Genomic DNA, 13,951 nt, shown 5'->3' on the forward strand with positions numbered 1-13,951 from the left:
ATTTTTTCAAAAAAATTTTCAAAGAAAAAAGTTGCGTCTGTCTTTTTGTACGGCCGACCAAAATTGCCACAGTTAATGCCACAGTTAACATTATGCATTACATTTTCCACGACACGAAATAGTCCTTACCATACGATTGTCTTAATATCTATAAAATACTTGCAATTTTCCCGTCTGTCGTCTTCTCAAATGTTATCCATTGATCCTAGTAAATATGTCTAGTACGAAGCACTACAACTTTTAACGAAAGTAGCAGTTCGTTAAAAATTTCCCAATCACTCACCACCACCCTACCAGATAAATAGCGTTTGACCTACATACTACTTTTATTTTTCCCGTAAACGTAGCGTCTTCTCATGACTGTTCACACATTCACACAGCAATGTATACGTTGAAACAAAAAAAGTAACACCTGAAATAAGAGTATAACTTACGCATCAAATGTGCTGCCCATGTCGCTGTCGCAACGACAAAACTGAACAAAATAGCTCTTTTCACAATTGGAAAATTAAAAAAAAGCCTGTAAACGTACAAGAAAAAATGCAAATTTTAATACGTATTTCTCAGTATATAGTCACCTACATCATCATCACCCAAAAAGTTGCCATCATCAGCCAAAAATGACACCATTCAACGCTCGTTTTCTCTCCCAAATTCGATAAATGTTTATAAGTCGTTTCGTACGAATTTGGTTTTTCAACTATCGAAAAAAAAATTTTCCTCATCAGTCTCTCGATGCTTATGAAAGGTAGTATTACTATCAACTTTTAGCTCCGTTTACAGTGCAAATAATTAGTCTCAGGTAGAACTATCCCCTGCATTGTCTTATTTGATTGCACAATGGAAGAATTAGCTCTACAGTTTTCCGCAATTGGTTTCGAAGAACCAAAAGTTAAAGAAATCATCAAAAATAAAAAAGTTAGTGCTTCTCTATCAAGCTTGATTAATCAATCTCCAAAGGATTACCAATGGAATAAAGTTACAAGAACCCTTCTACACTCATTAGCCTCCTCAACAAAGGGCACTGAATACCCAAAGATGGACTTAATCATCAATGGCATCATCAATGGAGATTTAAAGACAAATTTGCAAGTTGATGCAGCTTTCCAATATGTCAAGACGAAAGGTGAAGATGCTTCTGTCGAAGAAATGAATAAAATCTCCGGTGTGGGTGTCGTGGTCACAGAACAAGAAGTCAGAGGTACCATTGTTAAATTTATTAATGATAATAAAGGAGAAATTGAAACTTCTCGTTATAAGATTGTTCCAAAACTTTTTGCTGAAATTAGAAATTTACCAAATTTGAAATGGGCAAATACCAGTTTATTCAAACCTATTATAGATGAGGAAATTTTGAAGTTATTAGGCCCAAAGGATGAAAGAGATTTAGTTAAACCAAAAAGGGGTAAAGAGAGCAAAGCCTCAAACAACAAAGGTAACAAAAAAAATGATACCAACCAATCTGAATCGACAAAGAGATCTATGTTCACCGAAGGTTTCTTAGGCGACTTGCATAAAGTTGGTGAAAATCCTCAAGCCTACCCAGAACTACTTAAGGATCATTTAGCCTTCACTGAAGGTAAAGTTCACACTAGATTCCCTCCAGAACCAAATGGATACTTACATATTGGTCATTCAAAAGCTATTATGGTCAACTTCGGGTATGCTAAACATTTTGGTGGCAAATGTTACCTAAGGTTCGATGACACCAATCCAGAAGCAGAAGCTCCTGAATACTTTGAATCTATAAAGAGAATGGTCTCTTGGTTAGGTTTCAAGCCATGGAAAATTACTTACTCTAGTGACTACTTCGACAAATTATACGATTTAGCTGAATTCTTGATCAAAAGTGATAAGGGCTACATCTGTCATTGTACAGCTGAAGAAATCAAGCGTGGCCGTGGTATTAAAGAAGATGGAACACCAGGTGGTGAAAGATCTGCATGTGCACACCGTAGTAGACCAATTGAAGAATCTCTTGCAGAATTTAGAAAGATGAAGGACGGCTTTTACGAACCAGGTAAAGCCATCTTAAGGATGAAACAAGATTTACAATCCCCAAATCCACAAATGTGGGATTTGATTGCCTATAGAGTGCTTAATGCACCACACCCAAGAACTGGTGACAAGTGGAGAATTTATCCAACTTACGATTTCACTCACTGTTTAGTTGATTCTTTTGAAAATATCACACACTCCTTGTGTACAACAGAATTTTATTTGTCAAGAGAAAGTTATGAATGGCTATGTGATCAAGTGCATGTATTTAGACCAGCTCAAAGAGAATATGGTCGTCTAAATATCACCGGTACCATTCTATCTAAGAGAAAAATTGCTAAATTAGTTGAATTACACCATGTTAGGGGCTGGGATGATCCAAGATTATTCACTTTAGAAGCTATTCGTAGACGTGGTGTTCCACCTGGTGCAATTTTATCTTTCATAAACACTTTAGGTGTTACTACCAGTGATACCAACATTCAAGTTGCCAGATTTGAAACTGCAGTAAGAAAGTATCTTGAAGAAACAACACCTAGATTGATGTTTATTCTTGATCCAATTGAAATAATTGTGGATAATTTAGCTGAGGATTATGAAGAAATTGTTTCTATTCCATATAGTAAGAAGTTTGGTGACAGAACAGTTCCATTTACCAAAAGAATTTACATTGAAAGAAAAGATTTTGATGAAAGTGCCGATGAAGAGTTTTATAGACTAACTCCTAATCAATCTGTTGGTCTTATCAGAGTTCCACACACTATATCAGTCAACAAAGTCATTAAAGATGACGCTGGTAAAGTTATTTCCATACATGTTAATTATAACAATGATAAGAAGGATAAGCCAAAGACTTATATTCAATGGGTTCCTGTCAGCAAAAAGTACAACTCACCTGTCAATGTTAAGGAAACTAGAATTTACAATCCATTATTCAATTCCGAAAACCCTTCTACACATCCAGAAGGTTTCTTAAATGATATCAATCCAAATAGCGAAGAAGTGTATGAAAATTCTATTATCGAACATAACTTCTTTGAAGTTATCAAAAACTCTCCATATGAGAATGAGGATCTAAAGAAAGGTAGTGAGTTTTACGTTGAAGAAAATCCAAATACTAAGGAAGTGTGTAGATTCCAAGGTATGAGAGTAGGTTATTTTACCATGGATAAAGAAAGTTCGGATAATGAAATCATTTTGAATAGAATTGTTGGATTAAAAAATTAAAGGACTGACTAAATATTATCCATTGAACTAATATATCTTACCTACAAAATTTTAATTCAATATCTTCTTTTGTTCAGAGAGGAATGTATGTTATTGATGAGATAAAAATGTATAAAATATTTATGAAATTAGCTATAAGAAAAAGGAAATGATTTAAAATTTGATCTGTGCTATGTATATTTGTAGGACAATGTAAGAAAAATAAAAATTACATCGAAAGTTATTGACAGGATTATGTGTAAAAAAAGAAACATCAATGCTAAATTTATCTTACATTGATTCAAAGTTACTATCTTTGAAACGACCATCTTTCAATAATGTTTTTACAAGGCCTGGTATGATTTCAACCTGTAACGGTTCATAATTAAATCTTTCACCATCGATTGAAAAGACATTTTTATTATTCGGAGATTTAGGCACAATTTTGTATGCAACAATTTTAGAATATAAAACTTCAGTCTGTGATAAATGTGTACCTTTATCCAAAGATAATAAAATGGATGTCATTCTTGACACTGGTGTAGTTGTGTTTGTCACAACCAAGTCCATTGTACCATCATTTGGTAAAGCGGCTGGGAAAAAATTGACGTTATTTGAAATATAAGGCATTTTACCAATATAAAAGATGGAAAGATTTTCAGTAACATTTGAATCAAGCTTCTCCCAATCATGTGGAATTGGACAATCTAAAGGATATTTTAATGCAAAGTCATTTTCGGTGATGACATTGCTTTTAATATTTTTTTTATTACCTTGTGAATCCTGAAGGTTATTGATATAAAAATCTTTTAAATGTTCCTTATCCTTTACGGCATATTTGACGTAAATATCACAGGGGAATTTTTTGCTTTGAAAAACGTTGTATGCTACACCTAAATCAAATCTAATTGGTCCCATCCATCTTATGAATTCTGTATTTATATCTGATTCAGCAATACAACCACAAGTTTGACTGAGAAAGGATAAATTTGTTGTGCAGTCATTTTCTTTTTGTTGCGAACAACTCATTATATCTATTCTTGTCTCTTGAGACTTCAGTAATGAAAGTGTAGCATGCGATGGGTTTCCAGTTCCGTGACAGGATATACTCATTGCATTACCTGAACCACAAGGTAACTGGGTGACACATAGCTTGTTGAATGCATTTGAGCGATCTGTACGTTGGTATAGACCGTTAATTACTTCATATGGTATACCATCACCAGAAGCGCAAACTATGGTATCAAATTTGTCTAAATCCAACTTGCGAGCAATTTGCATTGCATGTCTATGATATTCAGTTAGTTTAACTTCAAATTTGAAAAAGGTTAATTTTAAAATTGGTTCGACATGTTCTTGAAATAGTTTAAGAGCTTTACCTTTCCCACCGTGGGGATTAATAATTATGAGTAAAGATTTATTACGATCTTTGCCCAAATTTGGATAACTTTTTAATAAGATTTGTTCCACAATATTTGTTGAAGTGGAAGGCAAATAATCTATTAGGACATTGATCTTTTTTGGAATCAAATTATTGTTATGAGATGAGATAAACGTAATTTCAATAATTTTATCATTTGAATTTGATAATGAAATGGTGCTTATATCTATAATGGTGTTAGCTTGTTCTTGAGACGAAGATGTTTTTGTTTTCTTGCCGTTTTGATTTTCATCACTAGCAGTATAATTATTTTTTTGTATGCCAGAAGATAGAGAATTTGTGCTTGAATAAACTTGTGAGACTGTGTTCATTAGTTGATCATTTGGATCATCATCATCGTCATCATCGTCATCCGATTCAATAGAAGCTGTATTTAAATATCTAGCGTTAATAATGTTATGAAAAGGTATTATTGTATTTATTGGTAGCAGAGAGGATCTGGAAGGATCATTAGTTGAATCATCGAAACAACAAGTATTAAAACAGAAATATGAACCGACAGTATCATCTACTAAGGTGCGTACATTCATAGACTCCGGGTCATCTTCAAAAGGATTTGAAAGTTGTGATTTGATTAATATACCATCATCTGTGAGTATACCTCTAGAATAGTTATTATTGTTTGTAATCGAACTATCGGAATCGAGCAGCTGCATAAATATGTTTCTCACTCTTTTCTCTTAGTTCAGTTTATCAGTGATATATATAAGTTCGTTTACTGTTCTATTTTCTGATAAACTAGTTACATGAAAATTAAGATAAACTGAGTTATTAAATGGAAAATGCAAAGGACGGGTACCAGTTGTATTTACTTTCATCTTACTTGATGTACCGCTACATAGTGTGTTGCATACCGACCGAGAGACGTTCGAAACTACAAAAAGAAAAGACCCTGCAGCTGTACAGAATGGGGTAACTGTCTTTGTGCGATGTGGTCTCACCACCATTATTGGTACCACCAGCGGCAGCACCACCAACCACTACTGGGGTGAATGTGAATACCACTCGAAGCAAGTCTCGGTACTCACTCACTCATTCACTCACACCGACTAATGGCTCCTGCTGCTTCTGCTGCTCCTCATGATGCAGACTCATTCCATGGAAGAGCCGGAAAAGAAGGAAACGGACCACATCCGCTTGTCGGGTGAAGCCTACGGAAGTAACAGTTCCGTACAAACCGCACCATACAAAATGATTTCATTGTCTATACAGCATGAATGTATGTGTCTTGAAGCTGATGACTAGTGTATACTCTGTAGTTAAACTGTATATGTACATATCGTTACCAGGAGAACCGAAACATCGATTAGTAGAACAGAGCTATTGCTTCAGCCCTCCATCTGGCTCCATACGTTTCGAATGTTTTCAGTATCGGAAAGAAGAAGAGTAGTGGTACTATTACATTAAGGTATCGTCAATCAGAAAGTCTCTATTAATAGCATCATTCATTTAGAGGCCTTGTATTATAATACTATGTTACTTACTTCGTGATCGTAGTAGCTACAACCGTTTTCTGTATTTCTGTAGGTCTCGTAGTAACCAGTCTTCTATGAAATCGTCCGCTGGAATCCCTATATGTAGTAATGCTGACAACATTCTTGGCAATATTACCACAAAACAACATCAGTAATACTGTCAAGAACGTTATCTTTCCAAATATCTGCATCGTTATAATAATAATAATAATAACCAACTAATATTTTCACTGTCTCTTTCTTACGTTAATCTTTTAATTTACCGTCTTTTTCCCTCTTTAATATCACTCGCTTATTTTATATCTAAATATATTTGACATCAATAAAATTTGAAATACTACAAACCTTAACTTTGTGCCAATATTCCTCACGTAATAAGATTAATTTCTTCAGCTCCTTCTCATGCCGAAATACAGAGATTCTTATTACCAATACAATCATCAAATCCATTCAAACCATGTTATCTACTCAAATTGGTTTAATGATATGCCAATCCCAAATCCTGATACTAACATTTCCGCATCCAATAATAACAATTCTCTGACAAATACAGATAGTACTTCAACTTCAAATAATGGGAATTCAAATTTAAACAGTAAATATTGGGATTTCTTCGATACAAACGCTTTGAATCAAGATTTTGATCTTTTTAACAATATTATAGTGGAACCAAATGGTAATTTAATATTCAATAAAAAAAACTTCAATAGTAATGCTCGTGTAACTGAACCTGACTATAATAACGACGATGATATGAACACTTTGTCAGATGAAACTGATATAAATTGCAATGGTAATAATAATGATCCAGATAACTCAGATAACGATGTCATAGTTGGCTCACTGTTCAACATTGATACCATTGAAAGGATTAAAACTTTTATCAGTTCATGGGAATACACAAATAACATTTAAGTAAGAGCCATTTTCGCGTTTTACAAAAGAAGCTTGCTTGGCCCAATTCGTTAGCAAAAATTTCAACTGCTCATTTCTTATAGATTGTAATCTTCTGGTTGTTGTTATTGTTATATTGTGAAGCAAAAAATGTCCCCGTCACAACTCATGTAAAAAGTGAAAAGAAAGTGAGAGGAGAAAAGGAGACCTCAATAGATTTGTTTATCATAATCAGACTGGTAACCATTATGAAGAATCCTAATTTTAAACGCTAGTATTCTCAATAAAATAATTGAAAAAACAACAACACTGTGCTAGCCATTGAAATACAACTATCTAGGCTTAGTATAAACGAGAACGAAGTGTAGTCCCCATGGAAAATATGCTTGAAAGCTTGCGTGGAGATAAATGAAATGATACTTGCAGAGCTATGAGAAAAATAGTAGCCAAAGCTTGAAAGATGAATCAAGTTATTCTACTTGCTGGCTATCAATTCCTTTATTTTGCTCATTTCGCATTTGACAAAATAACATTCTGTGATATAAGCAAGTTTCCACTAAAATTTACCCAGTAGTTGAAATAATATGATACTAATGAGTGAATATATCTGTCGGTATATACTTAAAAGAGAAAAGTAATGGGAGTTTATGTCAAAAGTTTCAAATAACTCATTGTTCTGTATTATAGTTGAGCGTCTTTTCTTCAACAAAATTCATTTATTACTTTGCAATATGCCTTGTGAATGAAATAGACTTCCCCGCCTTTCATAGTGAGAGGAAGTATCCTACCGATTATAAACAAGGTGTCACTAATTATATTTTACCCCAAATATCATCATTTATGGTCATACTTTGAAAAAACCTTTTCTATGTAAGTTTATTGCCGTGAATAGTTGCGACAGTCAGTTATGACTTGGAAGCACGCTTAGAATTCCGCTCCGTATCTCAATGGGGAAGATGCGTTTATTATACATATCGTGTAAGGATTATTTTGGTGATTTAACATACTACGATTTTTTATTCTTATGTCTCTATGGAGCCGTCCATAACTGTTCCAAAACGGCATCTCTTTTTCGGGCACATGATGATTTATGAAAAAGCCTATGTAGATCTATCAATATTTTATTTATAGAGTAATAAGATGTCAAGTGTATATAAGGCTTTCGGTTCAAAATACTTATAATGCTCAAATTTGAATTCATATATTATATCCAGGAAATTTTGAAGTGTTCTTGAAAGTACGTGAAAATCATATTGTATCGATTATCGTTTTCGAGAAAGGTAAAATTTTTTTGGGTGGATTAATATTTCGTTATTATTTCTGCTCTTTGGGACCAAACATTTTCAAACTAAAATTTTAACTAGAATAATATGCAGTGAGACAAACTTTGATCAAACTTTGTGTTCACCTGAGTAATTATACTTTTTCCAAAACATTTTGACTTATAACAATAGCCACGTTCTAGATTTGTAAGTAAATACTCTGTCATAGTTGTTGTACCATATCTGTTGCATGACAATATGTAGTCGTATTTGTCTCGCATATTTGTTTCATTAGAATATATAGCCGTGTTTATCACACCAGGTTTATTGTTCATTTCTTCTGGAACCTTCTAAATTTGCCATTCTAACCATCAAAACATTGAAATGTCAGTATAATACTATTCCCAGCATTTATATATTGAAAGAAGCAAGCTTTTGGTACGCTTTTAACTATACTTACACGATCAGATCCGTTTCTACGATCCTGTTCCTGAATTAGAATGTACGCAAGCATTATATTTCGTCTGTATTTTCTGTCTTGTTTATTATTAAACTTGCTACAAATAATACTGCTTCTATGGCCAAGTTGGTAAGGCGCCACACTAGTAATGTGGAGATCATCAGTTCGACTCTGGTTGGAAGCATTCCTTTTTCCCCGCCCCCACAGAAGGTGTATTTTTACCGACACGAAATCATCTTTTTGTGATGGCGTTTTATTTCCTACATAAATCCATCATAACTGAAGGGAAGCTGCACCGATCGTTTGAAGGTTTGTTTATATTGCTGAATTATTAACCGTGAACCTCCAATCGGATGCCCTATTCTGATGCCTATTTTAGAAAAACCAGTCCTGCGTGAAAACTAAAGAGAGTCTAATCTGGGAGCTCAGCTGAGGCATGTACATCAGATGATCGGCTTCGAAAAATTTCTATAGCTGCCGCCCATAAGGAAAAAGGCGTAAGAAGTAAGAAAATCTATGGCATAATTTGACATGCAATATTCAAATATTTTTTTTCCATTAAATTACGTAGGCGACTGTTTTATATATTGTTATTTATATCTAGTTATTCCATGGTGAGTAAAAAACCTCTTTTAGCCAATCAAGCACAGTTACATAGTGCTCTTTGATTAGAGAAAACTACTTTTACAGTCAAGATGCTACCCTGTTCTGGCCTTCTTCGAGGATACGAATGTCTTATCAACCAATACGTGTAATTGCTTGGCTAACGTAATATGTTTAGCATTGATGGAATAACAAACATGTGAACATGCTCGTAGCTACACATCAGTGCCTTAAAATGACAAAGAGCAGCAATGACAACTAGAATATGGAATAACTGATGGGAATGTCCCCATATATCATATTTACCTGGCGTATACTTTTCTGGGAACCTTATACCATATAAAAATGCACCAAAGATATAAAAAACTCCTTCCAGTAAAACCCATTTTAATTGAATTCTATGCCAAGTATTGTAAAACCCATAATGATATAGTCCACATATGACCGGAAGCACTGCTGACAAACCAAAGCAAACAAACAAGGTCGCCCTATACGCCCTACATTCTCTTGAGCGGAATTTATCCTTCAATGAGACAGTAGCGCAGGCTAGCCCAAAAGAGAGAGTAATAAATGCAAAGACATAAAATAGACTGGGTGTATCATAAAATCCGTAGTATAGAAGACTTATCATCGAAGTACTGATCAGAACGACTATCCCCAGATAATCCAGTTTGTTTCCAAATGTTGCAATCCTTAGAGAGTGACTTTTAAAACAATGGAAAGTGCTGCTCAATATTAGGCAAGTAAATGCACCTAAGAAAAACAAATCAATATATAAATAATCTAGCACCGTCGTAGTCCTAAACTTCGGTACAATGGTTTTGTTCAGTAGCGAAGTCATTAGAAAGCATACTGCTGGAATTAAGTGAGAATAAACATTAACCGATTCGTTATGAAGATAGAAAAGGCTTTCAATGCATGAGAAAAAACTATTAGTCTCTTTCACATAGCCGCTAATAATATGTTCATTGTCCTTTTGCCAATCAGGAATCTCATTCCAATTGTATAATTGGATAATTTTTTCGAGACTTCTGATTGTCTCTCCTTTATTCTGTTCAACGACATCTTGAAAAGCTGTATCAATAGTAACCTTTCTTGTCGATCTTTTTGGACGACTCGAAATCATCTCCTCTAACTTCTTCTAGGTTATTTTGTAAAGTATGCGTACCTACATACTGTTAGTACATCGAACTTATATATAATTTTTGCATTTCTGATTGACTTCAGTAAATTCGGGCACTAATTTATACTGAAGCCGAAACTATACTGATCAAATAATCAACAAGAAAACTCAACGATTTTAGATGTATATCGGGACCTCGATAATTAAAACCGTAGTACAATCTACTTAATGTGACTTTTACTTCAAGAACAATTTATCTTGAACGTTCAACTTGGTTTGACTGGATATATAACCGTATTCGGTGAAATAGTATTAGCGCCGATATGGTGCGGAAAACTCTGCAGTTGTAGAGTGCTAATATGATCAGTATATTCAGAACATACGGTGCCGTTACTACTGAAGATAATCCTTGAAGAAATACATTAATGGCAATGTTCCGTTCCCCACTTGTTAATATTTTTGGTTACATAATATTCTCCGCCTTTAAGACAGGATTCTTGGATCAAGAGAGTTATTCTCAATTACGAAGTTTTCAGCGCCACAGTTAAAACTCCTAAATCACAATGCAATGTTGAACGATAATAAAACGTAAGTTCCAGAAGTTACCGTTTTCGATGGCCCTCTCTTACATAGTTTAAATCAATCTTTAATAAAAAATTGTTTTGGAAAAATCTCCAAATAAAATCTAACATTTCTGTATTTCGGATGCGTGTACAATTTTCATTTTTATCAAAGAAAAATCATTATGAAAAAAATTTAAAAGATCACGCGCTAAAAATATGAGATATAAATGAAACATAGCTTTTTTTGCTATATTATGATAAACTGGCTGCTTTTGTCAACTCATATGTCGTTATATATAATTAAAGAAGTACTTTGGAACCAAAGGGCCTATGATTATTTGTGTTACTATCTGTGCCATTCTTTTTTTCTAAGAACATATCAATCATTAGCTGTAAATAAATAATGTAATAGAAGACAGCTCTATGAATGAAAAATATGTGTGCAATGTGGCTTTTGATGTAGGTTCATAAATTGCTTGAGATGGTGTACTGTACCAGAATATTTTTGCGACCGTTTCTTGCTGTAGCCGCACTCTCTAAAGGCGAAAAATTTTCCAATATTTTTTGGTAGCTGTAAGAATATTTTCGATGAGATACACAAGAGCTAAGCCAAAGAAGAAGAGATCTCAATATGTTACTAGAGGAGCAAAAAAAGCTACTGTCAGACGTAGTCAATACGGTTAGGGCTTCCTCTACATTAGCTGCTCAGGATGTAGACTTTTATCGCAGTTTGGATTCAGAGGTATCCCATTCGATTAATGAAGTAACAGATGAGCTCAATGATATGGTCAATAGCATTATTTTGTCTATCGATGAAAATTATGAGACATTAGATGAAGGGAAAGAGGAACTCACGGAGTCTTGGAAGAGTTTGAGCAACATTGTTGATAATTTATTTGAGAAATCAGATCGTTCATTAGATATCTTGAAAACAGGCGCAAAGAAAAAGCCTACTAATCCACCATTTGAGTACTTTGAGAACGCCACAACAACAGAAAATATTCCCCAAAAGCGTATTAATAAACCACAGCTTAAATTTGTTCCACCTATTGATAATAGTGAATCGCACCCTTTCATTCCATTGCTAAAGGAAAAGCCCAATGCATTAAAGACAATCGATGAAAGTACGAAGTTGATAAACTCGGATGAGAATGTTCCAGAGCATTATGCCCATCCATACGAATATGAAATTGATAATCAGCCATATAATGATTCTATTTTACAGGTGAGAGAACCAATTCCTTCAAAATCCTGGTCAGAAACAGAGGGAGTGTGGGTCGACAACGTCGAATCCTTGAACCACATGTTGAATGATATTAAAAAATATACTGAAATAGCAATCGATTTAGAACATCATGACTATAGGACATATTATGGTATAGTTTGTCTGATGCAGATTAGCACAAGAGAAACTGATTATCTTGTTGACACCATTGCTCTTCGTAACGATTTAAAGGTCTTGAATGAAGTATTTACCGACCCCTCAGTTGTCAAAGTCTTACATGGTGCTTTCATGGATATTATATGGCTACAAAGAGATTTAGGACTTTACATAGTAAGTTTGTTTGACACTTTTCATGCTTCTAGAGCACTCGGATTTCCTAGACATAGTTTGGCATATTTACTAGAAGAATTTGCCAACTTCAAGACTTCAAAAAAATATCAGCTAGCAGATTGGAGAGTAAGACCACTTTCGAAGGCCATGACAGCATATGCTAGAGCCGATACACATTTTCTATTAAATATTTACGACCAGCTAAGGAATAGGTTAGTGGAAACCAACAAGCTTGTTGGTGTTTTGAACGAATCTAGAAATGTCGCCAAAAGAAGGTTCGAATATTCCAAGTTCAGACCGAGAGTTCCTTCTCCAAATGTTTATTCTGCTTTGGAAAAGGAGGATCCTTGGAGAACATTAATGTTTCAATATAATATTCCTTCAGAAAGGGAAGATCTATTGAAAGGCTTATTCGAATGGAGAGATATGATTGCAAGAAGAGATGACGAGTCGCCAAGATACATTATGCCAAACCAATTAATGGTCACTTTGGTTGCCTATACACCAACTGACCCCGCTGGAGTCATTTCAGCCAGCCAGGTAGTAACGGATTATGTGAGATCTAATTCCAAAATTATAGCAAACTTGATAAAAAATGCTTTAACTCGTGCTAAGGATCAGAATAGGCAGCTGCAATTTGTTGCAGATAATCACACGAGGGAGTCCTACAGAAGCACAGATAAGATGACAGTTTCTCAAATAAAAGAAACAGCTTCCGTATTCATTCAGATTGCTGAAAAGCTTGGTACATGTAACAATGATCAGCAGCAATCTAAATCTTTTGCCAGATCAAACTATTTTGGTAGTCTTTCAAAGAAGCTAGATATTATTGAATATAAAAATGGTGAAAAGCATAGTGTGAAACAGCAGCAATTAGTTAGCCGCTTCAACACATATACGAAGCAGGTAAACGAATTAACAAACGTTAGATATGAACTGCCGGTTCACAAAGAACCGCCCCAATTGCAAAAAGACGATGTTGAAGAAGTAAAAAAAACCATTATTGCTGATAGCATACCAGCTAAGCCTGAGATAGACCTTGATGAAGTTGTTGTGCTAAAGAAGGTGAACAGGCAACCCAATAAGACTAAACTAGAAGAAAATGAAAAAATAGATTTTATAGACTATTCAAAAAGTGAAAAGATTTTGAAAGGTGACAAACAAAGAAAGAAGAGAGAATCAAAGAAAAGACAGTTTGATCCATTTGCTGCCAGTAATGAGGGTCCAAAAGCAGCTAGAAAAAGAAAATCTGGCACGAGAGGCAGAAATCTCTCTTATAAATGATGAAGCCGAATCAAATGATGACTAGTTCTATTCCTCTAGAGTACGTAACTTATATAAATACAAATATAAGGATTATCTGATCTGTAC

General features: G+C 34.4%; 5 protein-coding genes and 1 non-coding gene across 6 annotated transcripts; 4 read left to right on the top strand and 2 right to left on the bottom strand.

Annotated features, from left to right (window-relative positions):
* Positions 1 to 840: 840 nt before the first annotated feature.
* GLN4 (glutamine--tRNA ligase) lies at positions 841 to 3,225 on the top strand (the record flags this gene model as incomplete). Its single annotated transcript, XM_003958379.1, has 1 exon — positions 841 to 3,225. One exon carries the CDS (start codon positions 841 to 843, stop codon positions 3,223 to 3,225), a length of 2,385 nt encoding a protein of 794 aa, XP_003958428.1.
* Positions 3,226 to 3,495: 270 nt separating this feature from the next.
* LCB4 (sphinganine kinase LCB4) lies at positions 3,496 to 5,301 on the bottom strand (the record flags this gene model as incomplete). Its single annotated transcript, XM_003958380.1, has 1 exon — positions 3,496 to 5,301. One exon carries the CDS (start codon positions 5,299 to 5,301, stop codon positions 3,496 to 3,498), a length of 1,806 nt encoding a protein of 601 aa, XP_003958429.1.
* A 1,221-nt stretch (positions 5,302 to 6,522) lies between these two features.
* On the top strand, positions 6,523 to 7,035 carry SWM1 (Swm1p; the record flags this gene model as incomplete). The annotated part of the gene is made up of 1 exon (XM_003958381.1): positions 6,523 to 7,035. The coding sequence occupies one exon, from the start codon at positions 6,523 to 6,525 to the stop codon at positions 7,033 to 7,035; it is 513 nt and encodes a 170-aa protein (XP_003958430.1).
* A 1,812-nt stretch (positions 7,036 to 8,847) lies between these two features.
* KAFR0Gtrna15T lies at positions 8,848 to 8,920 on the top strand. Its single transcript has one exon. It is a non-coding gene; the product is annotated as a tRNA-Thr (tRNA).
* Positions 8,921 to 9,499: 579 nt separating this feature from the next.
* On the bottom strand, positions 9,500 to 10,465 carry IZH2 (PAQR-type receptor; the record flags this gene model as incomplete). The annotated part of the gene is made up of 1 exon (XM_003958382.1): positions 9,500 to 10,465. One exon carries the CDS (start codon positions 10,463 to 10,465, stop codon positions 9,500 to 9,502), a length of 966 nt encoding a protein of 321 aa, XP_003958431.1.
* A 1,191-nt stretch (positions 10,466 to 11,656) lies between these two features.
* RRP6 (exosome nuclease subunit RRP6) lies at positions 11,657 to 13,864 on the top strand (the record flags this gene model as incomplete). Its single annotated transcript, XM_003958383.1, has 1 exon — positions 11,657 to 13,864. One exon carries the CDS (start codon positions 11,657 to 11,659, stop codon positions 13,862 to 13,864), a length of 2,208 nt encoding a protein of 735 aa, XP_003958432.1.
* Between the last annotated feature and the right edge of the window lie 87 nt (positions 13,865 to 13,951).

This window comes from Kazachstania africana, chromosome 7 (assembly GCF_000304475.1).
Source record: "Kazachstania africana CBS 2517 chromosome 7, complete genome".
In the NCBI taxonomy this organism is placed as follows: domain Eukaryota; kingdom Fungi; phylum Ascomycota; class Saccharomycetes; order Saccharomycetales; family Saccharomycetaceae; genus Kazachstania; species Kazachstania africana.